Source organism: Pleurodeles waltl, chromosome 2_2, assembly GCF_031143425.1.
Source record: "Pleurodeles waltl isolate 20211129_DDA chromosome 2_2, aPleWal1.hap1.20221129, whole genome shotgun sequence".
NCBI classification, from domain to species: domain Eukaryota; kingdom Metazoa; phylum Chordata; class Amphibia; order Caudata; family Salamandridae; genus Pleurodeles; species Pleurodeles waltl.
The window spans coordinates 68,109,468-68,133,945 of record NC_090439.1 but is presented as its reverse complement, the minus strand read 5'-3'; the positions used below and the strand labels follow the sequence as shown (position 1 = coordinate 68,133,945).

Genomic DNA, 24,478 nt, shown 5'->3' with positions numbered 1-24,478 from the left:
TGTTAAGCATTTGTTGTACATACACACAGACAATAAATGAGGAACACACACTCGGAGACAAATCCAGCCAATAGGTTTTGTTATAGAAAAATATATTTTCTTAGTTTATTTTAAGAACCACAGGTTCAAATTCTACATGTAATATCTCATTTGAAAGGTATTGCAGGTAAGTACTTTAGGAACTTTGAATAATTACAGTAGCATATATACTTTTCACATAAAACACCAATAGCTGTTTTAAAAGTGGACACAGTGCAATTTTCACAGTTCCTGGGGGAGTGTAGGAAGTTGGCTCTGTATGTGCTATTTCAAAGTAAGGAATAGCATGCACAGAGTCCAAGGGTTCCCCTTAGAGGTAAAATAGTGGTAAAAATAGATAATACTAATGCTCTATTTTGTGGTAGTGTGGTCGAGCAGTAGGCTTATCCAAGGAGTAGTGTTAAGCATTTGTTGTACATACACCTAGACAATAAATGAGGTACACACACTCAGAGACAAATCCAGCCAATAGGTTTTTATATAGAAAAATATCTTTTCTTAGTTTATTTTAAGAACCACAGGTTCAAATTCTACATGTAATATCTCATTCGAAAGGTATTGCAGGTAAGTACTTTAGGAACTTCAAATCATCAAAATTGCATGTATACTTTTCAAGTTATTCACAAATAGCTGTTTTAAAAGTGGACACTTAGTGCAATTTTCACAGTTCCTAGGGGAGGTAAGTATTTGTTAGTTTTACCAGGTAAGTAAGACACTTACAGGGTTCAGTTCTTGGTCCAAGGTAGCCCACCGTTGGGGGTTCAGAGCAACCCCAAAGTCACCACACCAGCAGCTCAGGGCCGGTCAGGTGCAGAGTTCAAAGTGGTGCCCAAAACACATAGGCTAGAATGGAGAGAAGGGGGTGCCCCGGTTCCGGTCTGCTTGCAGGTAAGTACCCGCGTCTTCGGAGGGCAGACCAGGGGGGTTTTGTAGGGCACCGGGGGGGACACAAGTCCACACAGAAATTTCACCCTCAGCGGCGCGGGGGCGGCCGGGTGCAGTGTAGAAACAAGCGTCGGGTTCGCAATGTTAGTCTATGAGAGATCTCGGGATCTCTTCAGCGCTGCAGGCAGGCAAGGGGGGGGTTCCTCGGGGAAACCTCCACTTGGGCAAGGGAGAGGGACTCCTGGGGGTCACTTCTCCAGTGAAAGTCCGGTCCTTCAGGTCCTGGGGGCTGCGGGTGCAGGGTCTCTCCCAGGCGTCGGGACTTTAGGTTCAAAGAGTCGCGGTCAGGGGAAGCCTCGGGATTCCCTCTGCAGGCGGCGCTGTGGGGGCTCAGGGGGGACAGGTTTTGGTACTCACAGTATCAGAGTAGTCCTGGGGTCCCTCCTGAGGCGTCGGATCTCCACCAGCCGAGTCGGGGTCGCCGGGTGCAGTGTTGCAAGTCTCACGCTTCTTGCGGGGAGCTTGCAGGGTTCTTTAAAGCTGCTGGAAACAAAGTTGCAGCTTTTCTTGGAGCAGGTCCGCTGTCCTCGGGAGTTTCTTGTCTTTTCGAAGCAGGGGCAGTCCTCAGAGGATGTCGAGGTCGCTGGTCCCTTTGGAAGGCGTCGCTGGAGCAGGATCTTTGGAAGGCAGGAGACAGGCCGGTGAGTTTCTGGAGCCAAGGCAGTTGTCGTCTTCTGGTCTTCCGCTGCAGGGGTTTTCAGCTGGGCAGTCCTTCTTCTTGTAGTTGCAGGAATCTAATTTTCTAGGGTTCAGGGTAGCCCTTAAATACTAAATTTAAGGGCGTGTTTAGGTCTGGGGGGTTAGTAGCCAATGGCTACTAGCCCTGAGGGTGGGTACACCCTCTTTGTGCCTCCTCCCAAGGGGAGGGGGTCACAGTCCTAACCCTATTGGGGGAATCCTCCATCTGCAAGATGGAGGATTTCTAAAAGTTAGAGTCACCTCAGCTCAGGACACCTTAGGGGCTGTCCTGACTGGCCAGTGACTCCTCCTTGTTATTCTCATTATTTTCTCCGGCCTTGCCGCCAAAAGTGGGGGCCGGGCCGGAGGGGGCGGGCAACTCCACTAGCTGGAGTGTCCTGCTGGGTTGGCACAAAGGAGGTGAGCCTTTGAGGCTCACCGCCAGGTGTGACAATTCCTGCCTGGGAGAGGTGTTAGCATCTCCACCCAGTGCAGGCTTTGTTACTGGCCTCAGAGTGACAAAGGCACTCTCCCCATGGGGCCAGCAACATGTCTCGGTTTGTGGCAGGCTGCTAAAACTAGTCAGCCTACACAGATAGTCGGTTAGGTTTCAGGGGGCACCTCTAAGGTGCCCTCTGTGGTGTGTTTTACAATAAAATGTACACTGGCATCAGTGTGCATTTATTGTGCTGAGAAGTTTGATACCAAACTTCCCAGTTTTCAGTGTAGCCATTATGGTGCTGTGGAGTTCGTGTTTGACAAACTCCCAGACCATATACTCTTATGGCTACCCTGCACTTACAATGTCTAAGGTTTTGTTTAGACACTGTAGGGGCACAGTGCTCATGCACTGGTACCCTCACCTATGGTATAGTGCACCCTGCCTTAGGGCTGTAAGGCCTGCTAGAGGGGTGTCTTACCTATACTGCATAGGCAGTGAGAGGCTGGCATGGCACCCTGAGGGGAGTGCCATGTCGACTTACTCATTTTGTTCTCACTAGCACACACAGGCTTGTAAGCAGTGTGTCTGTGCTGAGTGAGGGGTCTCTAGGGTGGCATAAGACATGCTGCAGCCCTTAGAGACCTTCCTTGGTATCAGGGCCCTTGGTACTAGAAGTACCAGTTACAAGGGACTTATCTGAATGCCAGGGTGTGCCAATTGTGGATACAATGGTACATTTTAGGTGAAGGAACACTGGTGCTGGGGCCTGGTTAGCAGGGTCCCAGCACACTTCTCAGTCAAGTCAGCATCAGTATCAGGCAAAAAGTGGGGGGTAACTGCAACAGGGAGCCATTTCTTTACACAAGCCCCCCCCAGCCTACAGGCCAGGAGACTCAGCCCAAGCTGGGAGAGTCTTCCTAGTCTGTCAGGCGAGGAAGAGTAGGAGAAATAGGCTGGTTAGTTGCAGGGCCTACTCTGCCTTACATCCTTCTGTTCAGGTCATTCCCTTTGGGGAACTGACCCACTTCCACAGTGATAGGACCTAGTCTGAATTGCCTCTTGTCTGCCTCTTCAATGTCTCCACCCATTCTTTTTATTTTGGGTTTAGAGGTATCCACCTCTGCTAATCTTATCTTGGCCAGGGTTACCCCTAGCTTACCCATAGAGGTTACCCAGAGCTGGAGTAACCCCACCATGACCAATAGGGTCAGGGGGCCTAACTTGCTATTTGGCATGGTGTCAGACCACCATGCTAAGGATAGTGCAGCCATAAAGGCTAACACCCAGCAGAGGCCACTGACAGCTGTCAGTGCCCAGAACCACACCTTTAGCTCTTCACCTAAAAGGGAAGGGGCTAAGTTACAGGCTTCTTTGGGTTCAGGTTGCCTGTCTGCTGTATTGGAGTGGGGGGTTACCACATCTTGTAGTAAACACCCTTCTTCCACTCTTTCTTCTGTTAGCTGAGGAGCCACCCACTCAGGTTTAACAGTTGCCTGACTAGCCAGGACTTCTTGTGGGTCAGGTTGGACTTTATCAGGGCCATTTTTGGAGTTCTCCCCTACTGGAGCAGAATCTCCTTGGCTTGCTGTAACCTTGGCTAAAGGTTGTCCACCCCTCCTACTCTGTTTTCTTTTCTTCTTTTTCTGGGGCCTGCTTGCATTTACTGCAGAGGCAGGACTTCCAGAATCCTTGGGAGAGGACTGGCACTGGACCAGTTCCTCTCTTGGGCTCTGACTAACCTCTGGGTAGTCATTTCCAAGGAGACAATCAAGGGGGAGGTCTGTACTGACTACTACCCTTCTCCAGCTAAGAGTGCCACCCACTTCTATGGGCACTAAAGCCACAGGCCTCTTAGTGACCCTGTCTAGGCTAACTCTTACCCTGGCAGTCTCACCTGGGATGTACTGGTTTGAGAGCACCAGCCTGTCATGCACAATAGTGTGACTGGCACAAGTGTCTCTCAGGGCAGTGGTTGGGATTCCATTCACCAGTAGGTGGTGGAAGTGTCTACTTCCCTCTGGAATCTCCAACTCACCTGTTGGGCCCTGTTTCCAGTTGAAGGCTATGAAGACCTCCTCATCTGAGGAGTCATCTCCCATGGCTACACTGGTTACCCCTGGAATTTTGTTCTGGGGTTTGTTTTTGGGACAAGAAGTGTCCTTGGTGTGGTGCCCAGACTGTTTACAGTTGTGGCACCATGCCTTAGTGGCATCCCAGTTCTTACCCTGGTACCCACCTTTGTTTTGGGTTGTGTCTTGGGGCCCACCCACCTGTTCTGGTTTTTGGGGGCCTACAGAGGACTCTTTTTCTTTGTTTCTAGTGTCACCCACTTTCTCCTGGGGAGTTTTTGTAACCCCTTTCTTTTGGTCACCCCCAGTGGAAGTTTTGGTTACCCTAGTCTTGACCCAGTGGTCTGCCTTCTTTCCCAATTCTTGGGGAGAAATTGGACCTAGGTCTACCAGATACTGATGCAACTTTTCATTGAAGCAGTTACTTAGAATGTGTTCTTTCATAAACAAATTATAAAGCCCAACATAGTCACACACTTCGTTTCCAGTTAACCAACCATCTAGTGTTTTTACTGAGTAGTCTACAAAATCAACCCAGGTCTGGCTCGAGGATTTTTGAGCCCCCCTGAATCTAATTCTATACTCCTCAGTGGAGAATCCAAAGCCCTCAATCAGGGTACCCTTCATGAGGTCATAAGATTCTGCATCTTTTCCAGAGAGTGTGAGGAGTCTATCCCTACACTTTCCAGTGAACATTTCCCAAAGGAGAGCACCCCAGTGAGATCTGTTTACTTTTCTGGTTACACAAGCCCTCTCAAAAGCTGTGAACCATTTGGTGATGTCATCACCATCTTCATATTTTGTTACAATCCCTTTGGGGATTTTTAGGATGTCAGGAGAATCTCTGACCCTATTTAAGTTGCTGCCACCATCGATGGGACCTAGGCCCATCTCTTTTCTTTCCCTTTCTATGGCTAGGAGCTGCTTTTCCAAAGCCAATCTTTTGACCATCCTGGCTAACAGGGGGTCATCTTCACTGGAGTTATCCTCAGTGATTTCAGAGGTGTTGGTCTCTCCTGTGAGGGAACCAGCATCTCTGACTATTATTTTTGGAGTCAGGGTTTGAGGGACCCTGTTCTCCCTAGATAGGACTGGTAGGGGGGAATTTTCCTCCAAGTCACTATCCTCTTCCTCTGAGTTGCCACCCTCAGAGGGGTTGGCCTTTTCAAACTCTGCCAAAAGCTCCTGGAGCTGTATTTTGGTAGGTTTGGGGCCCATTGTTATTTTCTTTATTTTACAGAGTGACCTTAGCTCCCTCATCTTAAGATGGAGGTAAGGTGTGGTGTCGAGTTCCACCACAGTCACATCTGTGCTAGACATTTTGCTTCTAAAAGTTGGAATACTTTTTAAGAATCTACAACTAGTTCTAGGTTCTAATTCAAACTTTTACAAACTTTTAAACTCTAAAAGAAATGCTAAACAGGATCTAACACAAGGCCCTAGCAGGTCTTTTAAGAATTTAGAAAACTTTTCAAATTGCAAAAATCAATTTCTAATGACAATTTTGGAATTTGTCGTGTGATCAGGTATTGGCTGAGTAGTCCAGCAAATGCAAAGTCTTGTACCCCACCGCTGATCCACCAATGTAGGAAGTTGGCTCTGTATGTGCTATTTCAAAGTAAGGAATAGCATGCACAGAGTCCAAGGGTTCCCCTTAGAGGTAAAATAGTGGTAAAAATAGATAATACTAATGCTCTATTTTGTGGTAGTGTGGTCGAGCAGTAGGCTTATCCAAGGAGTAGTGTTAAGCATTTGTTGTACATACACCTAGACAATAAATGAGGTACACACACTCAGAGACAAATCCAGCCAATAGGTTTTTATATAGAAAAATATCTTTTCTTAGTTTATTTTAAGAACCACAGGTTCAAATTCTACATGTAATATCTCATTCGAAAGGTATTGCAGGTAAGTACTTTAGGAACTTCAAATCATCAAAATTGCATGTATACTTTTCAAGTTATTCACAAATAGCTGTTTTAAAAGTGGACACTTAGTGCAATTTTCACAGTTCCTAGGGGAGGTAAGTATTTGTTAGTTTTACCAGGTAAGTAAGACACTTACAGGGTTCAGTTCTTGGTCCAAGGTAGCCCACCGTTGGGGGTTCAGAGCAACCCCAAAGTCACCACACCAGCAGCTCAGGGCCGGTCAGGTGCAGAGTTCAAAGTGGTGCCCAAAACACATAGGCTAGAATGGAGAGAAGGGGGTGCCCCGGTTCCGGTCTGCTTGCAGGTAAGTACCCGCGTCTTCGGAGGGCAGACCAGGGGGGTTTTGTAGGGCACCGGGGGGGACACAAGTCCACACAGAAATTTCACCCTCAGCGGCGCGGGGGCGGCCGGGTGCAGTGTAGAAACAAGCGTCGGGTTCGCAATGTTAGTCTATGAGAGATCTCGGGATCTCTTCAGCGCTGCAGGCAGGCAAGGGGGGGGTTCCTCGGGGAAACCTCCACTTGGGCAAGGGAGAGGGACTCCTGGGGGTCACTTCTCCAGTGAAAGTCCGGTCCTTCAGGTCCTGGGGGCTGCGGGTGCAGGGTCTCTCCCAGGCGTCGGGACTTTAGGTTCAAAGAGTCGCGGTCAGGGGAAGCCTCGGGATTCCCTCTGCAGGCGGCGCTGTGGGGGCTCAGGGGGGACAGGTTTTGGTACTCACAGTATCAGAGTAGTCCTGGGGTCCCTCCTGAGGCGTCGGATCTCCACCAGCCGAGTCGGGGTCGCCGGGTGCAGTGTTGCAAGTCTCACGCTTCTTGCGGGGAGCTTGCAGGGTTCTTTAAAGCTGCTGGAAACAAAGTTGCAGCTTTTCTTGGAGCAGGTCCGCTGTCCTCGGGAGTTTCTTGTCTTTTCGAAGCAGGGGCAGTCCTCAGAGGATGTCGAGGTCGCTGGTCCCTTTGGAAGGCGTCGCTGGAGCAGGATCTTTGGAAGGCAGGAGACAGGCCGGTGAGTTTCTGGAGCCAAGGCAGTTGTCGTCTTCTGGTCTTCCGCTGCAGGGGTTTTCAGCTGGGCAGTCCTTCTTCTTGTAGTTGCAGGAATCTAATTTTCTAGGGTTCAGGGTAGCCCTTAAATACTAAATTTAAGGGCGTGTTTAGGTCTGGGGGGTTAGTAGCCAATGGCTACTAGCCCTGAGGGTGGGTACACCCTCTTTGTGCCTCCTCCCAAGGGGAGGGGGTCACAGTCCTAACCCTATTGGGGGAATCCTCCATCTGCAAGATGGAGGATTTCTAAAAGTTAGTCACCTCAGCTCAGGACACCTTAGGGGCTGTCCTGACTGGCCAGTGACTCCTCCTTGTTATTCTCATTATTTTCTCCGGCCTTGCCGCCAAAAGTGGGGGCCGGGCCGGAGGGGGCGGGCAACTCCACTAGCTGGAGTGTCCTGCTGGGTTGGCACAAAGGAGGTGAGCCTTTGAGGCTCACCGCCAGGTGTGACAATTCCTGCCTGGGAGAGGTGTTAGCATCTCCACCCAGTGCAGGCTTTGTTACTGGCCTCAGAGTGACAAAGGCACTCTCCCCATGGGGCCAGCAACATGTCTCGGTTTGTGGCAGGCTGCTAAAACTAGTCAGCCTACACAGATAGTCGGTTAGGTTTCAGGGGGCACCTCTAAGGTGCCCTCTGTGGTGTGTTTTACAATAAAATGTACACTGGCATCAGTGTGCATTTATTGTGCTGAGAAGTTTGATACCAAACTTCCCAGTTTTCAGTGTAGCCATTATGGTGCTGTGGAGTTCGTGTTTGACAAACTCCCAGACCATATACTCTTATGGCTACCCTGCACTTACAATGTCTAAGGTTTTGTTTAGACACTGTAGGGGCACAGTGCTCATGCACTGGTACCCTCACCTATGGTATAGTGCACCCTGCCTTAGGGCTGTAAGGCCTGCTAGAGGGGTGTCTTACCTATACTGCATAGGCAGTGAGAGGCTGGCATGGCACCCTGAGGGGAGTGCCATGTCGACTTACTCATTTTGTTCTCACTAGCACACACAGGCTTGTAAGCAGTGTGTCTGTGCTGAGTGAGGGGTCTCTAGGGTGGCATAAGACATGCTGCAGCCCTTAGAGACCTTCCTTGGTATCAGGGCCCTTGGTACTAGAAGTACCAGTTACAAGGGACTTATCTGAATGCCAGGGTGTGCCAATTGTGGATACAATGGTACATTTTAGGTGAAGGAACACTGGTGCTGGGGCCTGGTTAGCAGGGTCCCAGCACACTTCTCAGTCAAGTCAGCATCAGTATCAGGCAAAAAGTGGGGGGTAACTGCAACAGGGAGCCATTTCTTTACAGGGAGGTAAGTTATTGTTAGTTTTAGCAGGTAAGTAAATCACTTACAAGTCTCAGGTTTGGGTCCAAGGTAGCCCACCGTTGGGGGTTCAGAGCAACCCCAAAGTTACCACACCAGCAGCTCCAGGCCGGTCAGGTGCAGAGGTCAAAAGAGGTGCCCAAAACACATAGGCTTCAATGGAGAGAAGGGGGTGCCCCGGTTCCAGTCTGCCAGCAGGTAAGTACCCGCGTCTTCGGAGGGCAGACAAGGGGGGTTTTGTGGGGCACCGGGGGGGACACAAGTCAGCACAAAAAGTACACCCTCAGCAGCGCAGGGGCGGCCGGGTGCAGTGTGTAAACAAGCGTCGGGTTCTCTGTAGGTTTCAATGGGAGACCAAGGGGTCTCTTCAGCGGTGCAGGCAGCCAAGGGGGGGGGGGGGCTCCTTGGGGTAGCCACCACCTGGGCAAGGGAGAGGCCTCCTGGGGGTCACTCCTGCACAGAAGTTCCGTTCCTTCAGGTGCTGGGGGCTGCGGTGCAGGGTCTTTTCCAGCCGTCAGGACTTTATGTTCAGGCAGTCGCGGTCAGGGGGAGCCTCGGGATTCCCTCTGCAGGCGTCGCTGTGGGGGCTCAGGGGGGACAACTTTGGTTACTCACGGTCTCTGAGTCGCCGGAGGGTCCTCCCTGAGGTGTTGTTTCTCCACCAGTCGAGTCGGGGTCGCCGGGTGCAGTGTTGCAAGTCTCATGCTTCTTGCGGGGATTGCAGGGGTCTTTAAATCTGCTCCTCTGTAACAAAGTTGCAGTTCTTTTGGAGCAGTGCCGCTGTCCTCGGGAGTTTCTGGTCTTTCTTGAAGCAGGGCAGTCCTCTGAGGATTCAGAGGTCGCTGGTCCTTGGGAAAGCGTCGCTGGAGCAGGTTTCTTTGGAAGGCAGGAGACAGGCCGGTAGGTCTGGGGCCAAAGCAGTTGGTGTCTTCTTTTCTTCCTCTGCAGGGGTCTTCTGGGGGGTTAGTAGCCAATGGCTACTAGCCCTGAGGGTGGGTACACCCTCTTTGTGCCGCCTCCCAAGGGGAGGGGGTCACATTCCTATCCCTATTGGGGGAATCCTCCTTCTACAAGATGGAGGATTTCTAAAAGTCAGAGTCACCTCAGCTCAGGACACCTTAGGGGCTGTCCTGACTGGTCAGTGACTCCTTGTTTTTCTCATTATCTCTCCTGGACTTGCCGCCAAAAGTAGGGGCTGTGTCCAGGGGGCGGACATCTCCACTAGCTGGTATATGGTTTGGCCCTCCATAGGCCCCTGTATTTTTTTTATTGCTATTACGGATGGTTATTCTCTGTATGTATTGTGTGTAATATCTCCAAAGGGAGATATACCAATGTCAGTTTAGTAGTAGTGCTATAATAAAGTATCCTTTATTTTTGCAACACTTGTTTGGTTCTTTGTTGTGAGTGAGTTACTGTCTGACTACTGTGGTATTGCAAGTGTTTTACATTCCTCCTAGCTACGCTTTAGCTGCTTGCTTGAGCTTTTGCTATCTGGACACCTATTCACTGTCACTAAGGGTTGTCTCGACTCATTATAGGGTGCCACATCATAGGTGTGCACCATAAACTGAGCCAGCCTCCCACAATATCATTGACACCTTCTATGGTATCTTTGTTATTATCACTGCAACATGTGCAATAAAATATTGATGAGTAAACTTCAAGGCGAGGGGGCGAGTAATAGTTACCTTAGGACGCAATTTATTTTTACTTGAAATAACTCTAGCTGCTGAATTTCTTTTGTTTTGTACGAGTAAATTCAGAATGTAACTGTAATGTTCATTTAACCTTTGTTTTTTTTCGGTGAATATAGATATATAAATGTATATAGATATAATATTAAAATGACTGCTATAAATAATTTGATTTTGTTAACATGCTCTGTATTTTTTTTTTTTTCAGATGGGACACGGAGGGAGGTCCATCAGATGTAAGTGTTCCTATTTTGGTGTTTAGCTATTTGAATTAGTTTGCCCACGTTACCCTGTTAAATGTGTGTGCTTCTTTCTCCGTGCCTTTTTAAATTGGGTGTGAAATCAAGCTTATTCTATTTCAAACTACCTTTTCAGCGTTTGATAATTAAGAGTTGCTCCTAAGGCATGCACTTTCCTGCCTTCGTTCTGCTTCAACAGATGTTCTGCATTGTCACCATTTTTAGCTCTTTCATACCAGTCTGCTTTTAGTGGATTGTAAGCAAAAGCTGCTTGTGGGCCGTTGTTAAAAGAGCACATCCGTTGCTCATCATTGTTGACTTTATTTTTTTTTACCATTCATCTGCTTTATTTTCTGAAAAATGTCAGCACCATCCTTCCCCTGCTTCATCAGCTAGGCTAATTCAATCTTTTCTATGAGAAGTGCCCTGAGCAACTTTCGTTTGAAGATGTGCCTGCACTGTTGTGTGTTTTTTTTTTTTTTTTTTTTTTTTTTTTATATCATCCCAAAGCTGAGGGTCTCTCCTTAATCCTGCCTTTAAGGCATCCCATACAACTGAAGGAGCTGCCGTGCACTGATTAAACTCAAGAAAGTCTTATAACCATTTGCACATATGCATACCATACTCCTCTTCAAGCACAAGTTTCCTGTCAAAGGTCCAGATTCTAGTTTGTCTTTCAAACACAGCTATTGTACATTATAGCTCGAGAGGATTAAGATCCGAGAGTACCCTAGAAAACCATTGGATCCTTATCTGTCCTGACAGAGAGGCTGTAATAAGAAAATAATCCAAGTGCACGAATTTATTATGGGGGCAGGAGAAGAATGTATATCCTGGGTTGTCTTTCTTGAGAGCCTCCTACACGTCAGTCAATCCGTGATCCTTTAGTATCTGTTGCGCAGCCTGATAGACTACCAGCTTTCTACCCATATATCTAGAACCCCCCTGATTACTTCTCACTTCCATACGAAGGTTGAAGTCCCCACACATTAAGAGGAGTGGGTCACTGCCCCAATTCTAGGTTAAGCAAATGGTAAACTTTTGGGTCATCCAGATTAGGACTATGTATTGAGCAGATTGTAACCTTCCCCGTACCAATGCAAAGCTGCTTTCTGGACCATCTCCTCATACTGTCAGATTTGACCTTGATTGGTGCGCCTATAGGACAACTAGCTTCTATAGCTACTCCCTGCATTCTGCAGACTAGCAGTGAACACCGCAGCTCCTCCAACAAGTCCCTTTTCTCCCAGGGGACATAAGTCTCTTGCAGACACTGTCTGGCCTCTTGTTCTTAAGCTCTAATGCCATTCTGCCCCTCTTAACCTTATCATTCAAACCACAAATGTACGATTAGTACATATCCAGAGTATCCTGCGTCCCTGGGCACTAAAATTCCCATCTGAACCACGTCTTAAATTTTTTTTGCTAATGTATTTACCCGATTAGCATATCTCATTGGATACCTGTGCTCTCTGTTGCCACTAAGTTCTAACTTGTCCTTAGAGTAAGAACCACCCATTCTGTGCATATACCCTTCCCATTTCCCACCCCCACCCCCATTACCCTTCCCTCCCCCTCTCCCCTGTTGACACCTCACAAACATGCCCCCGACCCCTCAATTCGCTGTAGCCAACTGAGCCAGATGATGCCAAAGAATCCCCCCCTCCCCCCATGGCATGCAAGCCCCAAACCAGACAACTTGGTGACCCGCGGCGCCTACCCACTTCTCCCAGTCTAGCTACCCCTTGTCAAATCATTCTGTGCCCTACCAACAAGGCTAGCTGTTCTGGTGTACCAGCTGCAGGTGCCAGCGCGACACTATCATCCCTGGGCAGAGTCCAAACCATCCAAGAATTCCTTAGCCTTGATCTTGAGGTAAAGAAATGGGCCCAATCCTGTACTACAATCTTGAGCGTCGCAGGATTGATTTGGTAAGCCTTAGTTCCCTTCTTTTTTAAAGGGCTGAATTACCTGCCTTAGACGCATTCTTTTCTCCAGTTACATGACAGAAATCTGGCCTGACAAAGAATGTACAGCCTTCATTAGAGCATTTCTGATCCTAGCGGGCCAGGTCGTAGACTGCCTGCCCCAGCAAAAAATTCCCCCAAAAAATACTAGCACTGCCCTTGGCTTATCTGCCTCTTGACAGCCTGCCTCTTTAATTTAAAAGGAAATCTGTGAGCACTCTGTACCTCACTTACCCAGTTCCATTCTGAAAGGTCTGGGAAAGCCTCCTTGAAAGGCCTAATAATGAATTCACGGATGTCATTGCCCTCTCCCCCTTCTGGGATGCCCAGCACTCTTAGATTGTTCTGCCTTAGTCTATTTTCAAAATCTTCTAGTTTCCACTGGGCATCCGACACCAGGGTCTCTAACTGACCGTGACCCCCTGTGTGCTACTGACTCCAACTCCGTAGAGACGACCCCTGTTTCCAGCTTTCCTATCCTTTCCGAGAACTCAGAGCAGGTTTTAGCCTCCCGCTGGGTTGCATCTTGCAGCTTCCACTAGACATTTTGGGTCTTCAGACTTTATGCTGGAGTCTCTTCACGATGGGAATAAACTCTGGTAGATTGCCTCTAGAGAGACTGAGTCAGGTAGCTCCTGAGTAGGAATCACATTCCCAGACATACTTCACTTTAGGCTGGGTGACGACGAGTGATCCCACAGCAGTTCTTGGGTTTTGACAGGAGATTTGACCCCATCACTTCGGCCGTGTGGCTGTGCTCCTTTCTTTTGTACAGTACGTGACATTGCCACTCTGGCACCAGAAGGCATTGACCAATGACTTCCATCACACTGCCAAGACTGCTCAAGTAGCTCATCGAGCTCCTCCTGCTCTGGCTCGTCGTCCAACCTCTCAGATTGGTGAGACAAAATGGTCCGCCATATAGTCCATATGTGTGAGCAGCACAAGAGAGTCTCTGGTACCCTCCACTCCCGTATGTGAGGACTCCATCAGGGTTACACTGGTCACTTTAGTCACCGATTGCATCTCAGACTTTACTTTTTTTGTTAGGTGGTGTGCTACGCTGGTCCAATTTCCTTTCTCCGGGGGCCCTGTGTTCCCATGGTAGTTTTCCCTCCAACAGATTTGAGCGCTCTTGCTTGAACTTTTTTTTTTTTTTTGCCGTAGTTTATAAAACCCATGCATTTTTGTAAAAAATTTTTTTTTTAATTCATTATCAATTTGCTTTTTTTACAGGGAGAACCAAGCAGGAAAAGATTTAGTGGATATGAGGTATGTCTTAATTCACATTTGACCCATGTTTTCCATGTTTGTGGCTACATACGTAAGGTGATTATTTCACTCCCAGTCATTGAAAGACAAAGAGGTAGTATGCTTTCACAAGGTCTTTTTCTGCATGGGGATACCGCTTTATTGGCTGGAGGCAGTAGTTGTGACTTTGCTTAAAACATCTGAACAGCCTATGCGGTTATAGTTATAGATGTATTTTCTTTTGAAGTTTCACTCCAGCCTCTTCCCTAAAATGCAGTTCGGTGGCCATGTAGCTGCCCCATTTTCCTTGGGTGCCCCAAGATACAGATTTTGCAGAATTTAGTTATCTTTGAGATTCATTACTGGCTGTTGGCCTAATAACTCCTGTCTTTTATTTAACTAAGGTGTAGGAAGTTGGCTCTGTATGTGCTATTTCAAAGTAAGGAATAGCATGCACAGAGTCCAAGGGTTCCCCTTAGAGGTAAAATAGTGGTAAAAATAGATAATACTAATGCTCTATTTTGTGGTAGTGTGGTCGAGCAGTAGGCTTATCCAAGGAGTAGTGTTAAGCATTTGTTGTACATACACATAGACAATAAATGAGGTACACACACTCAGAGACAAATCCAGCCAATAGGTTTTTATATAGAAAAATATCTTTTCTTAGTTTATTTTAAGAACCACAGGTTCAAATTCTACATGTAATAGCTCATTCGAAAGGTATTGCAGGTAAGTACTTTAGGAACTTCAAATCATCAAAATTGCATGTATACTTTTCAAGTTATTGACAAATAGCTGTTTTAAAAGTGGACACTTAGTGCAATTTTCACAGTTCCTAGGGGAGGTAAGTTTTTGATTAGTTTTTCCAGGTAAGTAAGACACTTACAGGGTTCAGTTCTTGGTCCAAGGTAGCCCACCGTTGGGGGTTCAGAGCAACCCCAAAGTCACCACACCAGCAGCTCAGGGCCGGTCAGGTGCAGAGTTCAAAGTGGTGCCCAAAACACATAGGCTAGAATGGAGAGAAGGGGGTGCCCCGGGTCCGGTCTGCTTGCAGGTAAGTACCCGCGTCTTCGGAGGGCAGACCAGGGGGGTTTTGTAGGGCACCGGGGGGGACACGAGTCCACACAGAAATTTCACCCTCAGCGGCGCGGGGGCGGCCGGGTGCAGTGTAGAAACAAGCGTCGGGTTTGTAATGGAAGTCAATGGGAGATCTAGGGATCTCTTCAGCGCTGCAGGCAGGCAAGGGGGGGGTTCCTCGGGGAAACCTCCACTTGGGCAAGGGAGAGGGACTCCTGGGGGTCACTCCTCCAGTGAAAGTCCGGTCCTTCAGGTCCTGGGGGCTGCGGGTGCAGGGTCTCTCCCAGGTGTCGGGACTTTGGTTTCAAAGAGTCGCGGTCAGGGGAAGCCTCGGGATTCCCTCTGCAGGCGGCGCTGTGGGGGCTCAGGGGGGACAGGTTTTGGTACTCACAGTATCAGAGTAGTCCTGGGGTCCCTCCTGAGGCGTCGGATCTCCACCAGTCGAGTCGGGGTCGCCGGGTGCAGTGTTGCAAGTCTCACGCCTTTTGCGGGGAGCTTGCAGGGTTCTTTAAAGCTGCTGGAAACAAAGTTGCAGCTTTTCTTTGGAGCAGGTCCGCTGTCCTCGGGAGTTTCTTGTCTTTTCGAAGCAGGGACAGTCCTCAGAGGATGTCGAGGTCGCTGGTCCCTTTGGAAGGCGTCGCTGGAGCAGGATCTTTGGAAGGCAGGAGACAGGCCGGTGAGTTTCTGGAGCCAAGGCAGTTGTCGTCTTCTGGTCTTCCTCTGCAGGGGTTTTTCAGCTAGGCAGTCCTTCTTCTTGTAGTTGCAGGAATCTGATTTTCTAGGGTTCAGGGTAGCCCTTAAATACTAAATTTAAGGGCGTGTTTAGGTCTGGGGGGTTAGTAGCCAATGGCTACTAGCCCTGAGGGTGGGTACACCCTCTTTGTGCCTCCTCCCAAGGGGAGGGGGTCACAATCCTAACCCTATTGGGGGAATCCTCCATCTGCAAGATGGAGGATTTCTAAAAGTTAGAGTCACCTCAGCTCAGGACACCTTAGGGGCTGTCCTGACTGGCCAGTGACTCCTCCTTGTTATTCTCATTATTTTCTCCGGCCTTGCCGCCAAAAGTGGGGCCTGGCCGGAGGGGGCGGGCAACTCCACTAGCTGGAGTGTCCTGCTGGGTTGGCACAAAGGAGGTGAGCCTTTGAGGCTCACCGCCAGGTGTGACAATTCCTGCCTGGGAGAGGTGTTAGCATCTCCACCCAGTGCAGGCTTTGTTACTGGCCTCAGAGTGACAAAGGCACTCTCCCCATGGGGCCAGCAACATGTCTCGGTTTGTGGCAGGCTGCTAAAACTAGTCAGCCTACACAGATAGTCGGTTAAGTTTCAGGGGGCACCTCTAAGGTGCCCTCTGTGGTGTATTTTACAATAAAATGTACACTGGCATCAGTGTGCATTTATTGTGCTGAGAAGTTTGATACCAAACTTCCCAGTTTTCAGTGTAGCCATTATGGTGCTGTGGAGTTCGTGTTTGACAGGCTCCCAGACCATATACTCTTATGGCTACCCTGCACTTACAATGTCTAAGGTTTTGGTTAGACACTGTAGGGGTACCATGCTCATGCACTGGTACCCTCACCTGTGGTATAGTGCACCCTGCCTTAGGGCTGTAAGGCCTGCTAGAGGGGTGTCTTACCTATACTGCATAGGCAGTGAGAGGCTGGCATGGCACCCTGAGGGGAGTGCCATGTCGACTTACTCGTTTTGTCCTCACTAGCACACACAAGCTGGCAAGCAGTGTGTCTGTGCTGAGTGAGAGGTCTCCAGGGTGGCATAAGACATGCTGCAGCCCTTAGAGACCTTCCTTGGCATCAGGGCCCTTGGTACTAGAAGTACCAGTTACAAGGGACTTATCTGGATGCCAGGGTCTGCCAATTGTGGATACAAAAGTACAGGTTAGGGAAAGAACACTGGTGCTGGGGCCTGGTTAGCAGGCCTCAGCACACTTTCAATTGTAAACATAGCATCAGCAAAGGCAAAAAGTCAGGGGGCAACCATGCCAAGGAGGCATTTCCTTACACAACCCCCCCCCAAACGAAAGAGGATGAGACTAACCTTTCCCAAGAGAGTCTTCATTTTCTAAGTGGAAGAACCTGGAAAGGCCATCTGCATTGGCATGGGCAGTCCCAGGTCTGTGTTCCACTATAAAGTCCATTCCCTGTAGGGAGATGGACCACCTCAACAGTTTAGGATTTTCACCTTTCATTTGCATCAGCCATTTGAGAGGTCTGTGGTCAGTTTGAACTAGGAAGTGAGTCCCAAAGAGGTATGGTCTCAGCTTCTTCAGGGACCAAACCACAGCAAAGGCCTCCCTCTCAATGGCACTCCAACGCTGCTCCCTGGGGAGTAACCTCCTGCTAATGAAAGCAACAGGCTGGTCAAGGCCATCATCATTTGTTTGGGACAAAACTGCCCCTATCCCATGTTCAGAGGCATCAGTCTGCACAATGAACTGCTTAGAATAATCTGGAGCTTTGAGAACCGGTGCTGAGCACATTGCCTGTTTCAGGGTGTCAAAGGCCTGTTGGCAGTCCACAGTCCAGTTTACTTTCTTGGGCATTTTCTTGGAGGTGAGTTCAGTGAGGGCTGTCACAATGGATCCATATCCCTTCACAAACCTCCTGTAATACCCAGTCAAGCCAAGGAATGCCCTGACTTGAGTCTGGGTTTTTGGAGCTACCCAGTCCAGAATAGTCTGGATCTTGGGTTGGAGTGGCTGAACTTGGCCTCCACCTACAAGGTGTCCCAAGTAAACCACAGTTCCCTGCCCTATCTGGCATTTGGATGCCTTGATAGAGAGGCCTGCAGATTGCAGAGCCTTCAAAACCTTCCTCAGGTGGACCAGGTGATCCTGCCAGGTGGAGCTAAAGACAGCAATATCATCAAGATAAGCTGTGCTAAAGGACTCCAAGCCAGCAAGGACTTGATTCACCAACCTTTGGAAGGTGGCAGGGGCATTCTTTAAACCAAAGGGCATAACAGTAAACTGATAATGCCCATCAGGTGTGGAGAATGCTGTCTTTTCTTTTGCTCCAGGTGCCATTTTTATTTGCCAGTACCCTGCTGTCAAGTCAAAGGTACTTAGAAATTTGGCAGCACCTAATTTATCAATGAGCTCATCAGCTCTTGGAATTGGATGGGCATCTGTCTTGGTGACAGAATTGAGCCCTCTGTAGTCCACACAAAACCTCATCTCTTTCTTTCCATCTTTGGTGTGAGGTTTGGGGACTAAGACCACTGGGCTAGCCCAGGGGCTGTCAGAGCGCTCAATCACTCCCAATTCCAGCATCTTGTGGACTTCCACCTTGATGCTTTCCTTAACATGGTCAGACTGTCTAAAGATTTTGTTCTTGACAGGCATGCTGTCTCCTGTGTCCACATCATGGGTACACAGGTGTGTCTGACCAGGGGTTAAGGAGAAGAGTTCAGGAAACTGTTGTAGGACTCTCCTACAATCAGCTTGCTGTTGGCCAGAGAGGGTGTCTGAGTAGATCACTCCATCTACTGTACCATCTTTTGGGTCTGATGACAGAAGATCAGGGAGAGGTTCACTCTCTGCCTCCTGATCCTCATCTGTTACCATCAACAGATTGACATCAGCCCTGTCGTGGAAGAGCTTAAGGCGGTTTACATGGATCACCCTTTTGGGGCTCCTGCTTGTGCCCAGGTCCACCAAGTAGGTGACCTGACTCTTCCTCTCTAGTACTGGGTAAGGGCCACTCCATTTGTCCTGGAGTGCCCTGGGAGCCACAGGCTCCAGAACCCAGACTTTCTGCCCTGGTTGGAACTCAACCAGTGCAGCCTTTTGGTCATACCAAAACTTCTGGAGCTGTTGGCTGGCCTCAAGGTTTTTGGTTGCCTTTTCCATGTACTCTGCCATTCTAGAGCGAAGGCCAAGTACATAGTCCACTATGTCCTGTTTAGGCTCATGGAGAGGTCTCTCCCAGCCTTCTTTAACAAGGGCAAGTGGTCCCCTTACAGGATGACCAAACAGAAGTTCAAAGGGTGAGAACCCTACTCCCTTCTGTGGTACCTCCCTGTAAGCGAAAAGCAGACATGGCAGGAGGACATCCCATCTCCTTTTGAGTTTTTCTGGGAGCCCCATGATCATGCCTTTTAATGTCTTGTTGAATCTCTCAACTAAGCCATTAGTTTGTGGATGGTAAGGTGTAGTGAATTTATAAGTCACTCCACACTCATTCCACATGTGCTTTAGGTATGCTGACATGAAGTTGGTACCTCTGTCAGACACCACCTCCTTAGGGAAACCCACTCTGGTAAAGATACCAATGAGGGCCTTGGCTACTGCAGGGGCAGTAGTCGACCTAAGGGGAATAGCTTCAGGATACCTGGTAGCATGATCCACTACTACCAGGATATACATATTTCCTGAGGCTGTGGGAGGTTCCAGTGGACCAACTATGTCCACACCCACTCTTTCAAAGGGCACCCCCACCACTGGAAGTGGAATGAGGGGGGCCTTTGGATGCCCACCTGTCTTACCACTGGCTTGACAGGTGGGGCAGGAGAGGCAAAACTCCTTAACCATGTTGGACATATTGGGCCAGTAGAAGTGGTTGACTAACCTCTCCCACGTCTTGGTTTGTCCCAAATGTCCAGCAAGGGGAATGTCATGGGCCAATGTTAGGATGAACTTCCTGAACAGCTGAGGCACTACCACTCTCCTAGTGGCACCAGGTTTGGGGTCTCTGGCCTCAGAGTACAGGAGTCCATCTTCCCAATAGACCCTATGTGTTCCATTTTTCTTGCCTTTGGACTCTTCAGCAGCTTGCTGCCTAAGGCCTTCAAGAGAGGGACAGGTTTCTTGTCCCTTACACAGCTCTTCCCTGGAGGGTCCCCCTGGGCCTAAGAGCTCAACCTGATAAGGTTCAAGCTCCAAAGGCTCAGTTCCCTCAGAGGGCAGAACTTCTTCCTGAGAAGAGAGGTTCCCTTTCTTTTGCTGTGTTGCAGTTGGTTTCCCAACTGACTTTCCTTTTCTCTTGGTAGGCTGGGCCATTCTTCCAGACTCCAGCTCTACTTGTTCACCCTGTGCCTTGCATTGTGCTCTGGTTTTCACACACACCAGTTCAGGGATACCCAGCATTGCTGCATGGGTTTTTAGCTCTACCTCAGCCCATGCTGAGGACTCCAGGTCATTTCCAAGCAGACAGTCCACTGGGATATTTGAGGAGACCACCACCTGTTTCAGGCCATTGACCCCTCCCCATTCTAAAGTAACCATTGCCATGGGATGTACTTTTCTCTGATTGTCAGCGTTGGTGACTGTGTAAGTTTTTCCAGTCAGGTATTGGCCAGGGGAAACCAGTTTCTCTGTCACCATGGTGACACTGGCACCTGTATCCCTCAGGCCCTCTATTCTAGTCCCATTAATTAAGAGTTGCTGTCTGTATTTTTGCATGTTAGGCGGCCAGACAGCTAGTGTGGCTAAATCCACCCCACCCTCAGAAACTAGAGTAGCTTCAGTGTGGACCCTGATTTGCTCTGGGCACACTGTTGATCCCACTTGGAGACTAGCCATACCAGTGTTACCTGGATGGGAGTTTGGAGTGGAACCTTTCTTGGGACATGCCTTGTCTCCAGTTTGGTGTCCATGCTGTTTACAGCTATGACACCAGGCCTTTTTGGGATCAAAGTTTTTACCCTTGTACCCATTGTTTTGTGAAGAGGCTCTGGGCCCACCCTCCTGTGCAGGTTTTTGGGGGCCTGTAGAAGACTCTTTACTATTTTTAGTTTTGGTTGTCTCATCACCCTTCTGCTGGGGAGTCTTTGTGACCCCTTTCTTTTGGTCACCCCCTGTTGAAGTCTTGGACACCCTTGTCTTGACCCAATGGTCCGCCTTCTTTCCCAATTCTTGGGGAGAAATTGGTCCTAGGTCTACCAGATGCTGATGCAGTTTATCATTGAAACAATTACTTAACAGGTGTTCTTTCACAAATAAATTGTACAGCCCATCATAATTACTTACACCACTGCCTTGAATCCAACCATCTAGTGTTTTCACTGAGTAGTCAACAAAGTCAACCCAGGTCTGGCTCGAGGATTTTTGAGCCCCCCTGAACCTAATCCTGTACTCCTCAGTGGAGAATCCAAAGCCCTCAATCAGGGTACCCTTCATGAGGTCATAAGATTCTGCATCTTGTCCAGAGAGTGTGAGGAGTCTATCCCTACACTTTCCTGTGAACATTTCCCAAAGGAGAGCACCCCAGTGAGATTTGTTCACTTTTCTGGTTACACAAGCCCTCTCAAAAGCTGTGAACCATTTGGTGATGTCATCACCATCTTCATATTTAGTTACAATCCCTTTGGGGATTTTCAACATGTCAGGAGAATCTCTGACCCTATTTATATTGCTGCCACCATTGATGGGTCCTAGGCCCATCTCTTGTCTTTCCCTCTCTATGGCTAGGATCTGTCTTTCCAAAGCCAATCTTTTGGCCATCCTGGCTAACTGGATGTCCTCTTCACTGGAGTTATCCTCAGTGATTTCAGAGTTGTTGGTCCCTCCTGTGAGGGAACCAGCATCTCTGACTATTATTTGTGGAGTCAGGGCTTGAGAAGCCCTGCTCTCCCTAAGTAGGACTGGAGGGGGGGAATTTCCCTCCAAGTCACTATCTTCATCCTCTGAGTTGCCATCCTCAGAGGGGTTGGCCTTTTCAAACTCTGCCAAAAGCTCCTGGAGCTGTACTTTGGTAGGTTTGGGGCCCATTGCTATTTTCTTTAGTTTACAGAGTGACCTTAGCTCTCTCATCTGTAGATGGAGGTAAGGTGTGGTGTCGAGTTCCACCACATTCACATCTGTGCTAGACATTATGCTTCTAAAAGTTGGAATACTTTTTAAGAAACTAAAACTGGTTCTAGAATCTAATTCAAACTTTTAACAAACTTTTAAACTCTAAAAGAAATGCTAAACAGGATCTAACACAAGGCCCTAGCAGGTCTTTTAAGAATTTAGAAAACCTTTCAAATTGCAAAAATCAATTTCTAATGACAATTTTGGAATTTGTCGTGTGATCAGGTATTGGCTGAGTAGTCCAGCAAATGCAAAGTCTTGTACCCCACCGCTGATCCACCAATGTAGGAAGTTGGCTCTGTATGTGCTATTTCAAAGTAAGGAATAGCATGCACAGAGTCCAAGGGTTCCCCTTAGAGGTAAAATAGTGGTAAAAATAGATAATACTAATGCTCTATTTTGTGGTAGTGTGGTCGAGCAGTAGGCTTATCCAAGGAGTAGTGTTAAGCATTTGTTGTACATACACATAGACAATAAATGAGGTACACACACTCAGAGACAAATCCAGCCAATAGGTTTTTATATAGAAAAATATCTTTTCTTAGTTTATTTTAAGAACCACAGGTTCAAATTCTACATGTAATAGCTCATTCGAAAGGTATTGCAGGTAAGTACTTTAGGAACTTCAAATCATCAAAATTGCATGTATACTTTTCAAGTTATTGACAAATAGCTGTTTTAAAAGTGGACACTTAGTGCAATTTTCACAGTTCCTAGGGGAGGTAAGTTTTTGATTAGTTTTTCCAGGTAAGTAAGACACTTACAGGGTTCAGTTCTTGGTCCAAGGTAGCCCACCGTTGGGGGTTCAGAGCAACCCCAAAGTCACCACACCAGCAGCTCAGGGCCGGTCAGGTGCAGAGTTCAAAGTGGTGCCCAAAACACATAGGCTAGAATGGAGAGAAGGGGGTGCCCCGGGTCCGGTCTGCTTGCAGGTAAGTACCCGCGTCTTCGGAGGGCAGACCAGGGGGGTTTTGTAGGGCACCGGGGGGGACACGAGTCCACACAGAAATTTCACCCTCAGCGGCGCGGGGGCGGCCGGGTGCAGTGTAGAAACAAGCGTCGGGTTTGTAATGGAAGTCAATGGGAGATCTAGGGATCTCTTCAGCGCTGCAGGCAGGCAAGGGGGGGGTTCCTCGGGGAAACCTCCACTTGGGCAAGGGAGAGGGACTCCTGGGGGTCACTCCTCCAGTGAAAGTCCGGTCCTTCAGGTCCTGGGGGCTGCGGGTGCAGGGTCTCTCCCAGGTGTCGGGACTTTGGTTTCAAAGAGTCGCGGTCAGGGGAAGCCTCGGGATTCCCTCTGCAGGCGGCGCTGTGGGGGCTCAGGGGGGACAGGTTTTGGTACTCACAGTATCAGAGTAGTCCTGGGGTCCCTCCTGAGGCGTCGGATCTCCACCAGTCGAGTCGGGGTCGCCGGGTGCAGTGTTGCAAGTCTCACGCCTTTTGCGGGGAGCTTGCAGGGTTCTTTAAAGCTGCTGGAAACAAAGTTGCAGCTTTTCTTTGGAGCAGGTCCGCTGTCCTCGGGAGTTTCTTGTCTTTTCGAAGCAGGGACAGTCCTCAGAGGATGTCGAGGTCGCTGGTCCCTTTGGAAGGCGTCGCTGGAGCAGGATCTTTGGAAGGCAGGAGACAGGCCGGTGAGTTTCTGGAGCCAAGGCAGTTGTCGTCTTCTGGTCTTCCTCTGCAGGGGTTTTTCAGCTAGGCAGTCCTTCTTCTTGTAGTTGCAGGAATCTGATTTTCTAGGGTTCAGGGTAGCCCTTAAATACTAAATTTAAGGGCGTGTTTAGGTCTGGGGGGTTAGTAGCCAATGGCTACTAGCCCTGAGGGTGGGTACACCCTCTTTGTGCCTCCTCCCAAGGGGAGGGGGTCACAATCCTAACCCTATTGGGGGAATCCTCCATCTGCAAGATGGAGGATTTCTAAAAGTTAGAGTCACCTCAGCTCAGGACACCTTAGGGGCTGTCCTGACTGGCCAGTGACTCCTCCTTGTTATTCTCATTATTTTCTCCGGCCTTGCCGCCAAAAGTGGGGCCTGGCCGGAGGGGGCGGGCAACTCCACTAGCTGGAGTGTCCTGCTGGGTTGGCACAAAGGAGGTGAGCCTTTGAGGCTCACCGCCAGGTGTGACAATTCCTGCCTGGGAGAGGTGTTAGCATCTCCACCCAGTGCAGGCTTTGTTACTGGCCTCAGAGTGACAAAGGCACTCTCCCCATGGGGCCAGCAACATGTCTCGGTTTGTGGCAGGCTGCTAAAACTAGTCAGCCTACACAGATAGTCGGTTAAGTTTCAGGGGGCACCTCTAAGGTGCCCTCTGTGGTGTATTTTACAATAAAATGTACACTGGCATCAGTGTGCATTTATTGTGCTGAGAAGTTTGATACCAAACTTCCCAGTTTTCAGTGTAGCCATTATGGTGCTGTGGAGTTCGTGTTTGACAGGCTCCCAGACCATATACTCTTATGGCTACCCTGCACTTACAATGTCTAAGGTTTTGGTTAGACACTGTAGGGGTACCATGCTCATGCACTGGTACCCTCACCTGTGGTATAGTGCACCCTGCCTTAGGGCTGTAAGGCCTGCTAGAGGGGTGTCTTACCTATACTGCATAGGCAGTGAGAGGCTGGCATGGCACCCTGAGGGGAGTGCCATGTCGACTTACTCGTTTTGTCCTCACTAGCACACACAAGCTGGCAAGCAGTGTGTCTGTGCTGAGTGAGAGGTCTCCAGGGTGGCATAAGACATGCTGCAGCCCTTAGAGACCTTCCTTGGCATCAGGGCCCTTGGTACTAGAAGTACCAGTTACAAGGGACTTATCTGGATGCCAGGGTCTGCCAATTGTGGATACAAAAGTACAGGTTAGGGAAAGAACACTGGTGCTGGGGCCTGGTTAGCAGGCCTCAGCACACTTTCAATTGTAAACATAGCATCAGCAAAGGCAAAAAGTCAGGGGGCAACCATGCCAAGGAGGCATTTCCTTACATAAGGTCA

At 48.9% G+C, this 24,478-nt stretch overlaps 1 protein-coding gene across 1 annotated transcript in view; it reads left to right on the top strand.

Moving 5' to 3' along the window:
• The window catches only part of LOC138280199 (tol-Pal system protein TolA-like), a 689,969-nt gene that overhangs the window by 116,491 nt on the left and 549,000 nt on the right, over positions 1-24,478 (top strand). The window contains exons 10-11 of the mRNA XM_069219461.1: positions 10,365-10,392; positions 13,599-13,634. Of these exons, the coding sequence (XP_069075562.1) occupies positions 10,365-10,392; positions 13,599-13,634 (64 nt within the window). The remainder of the gene's footprint in view (positions 1-10,364; positions 10,393-13,598; positions 13,635-24,478) is intronic.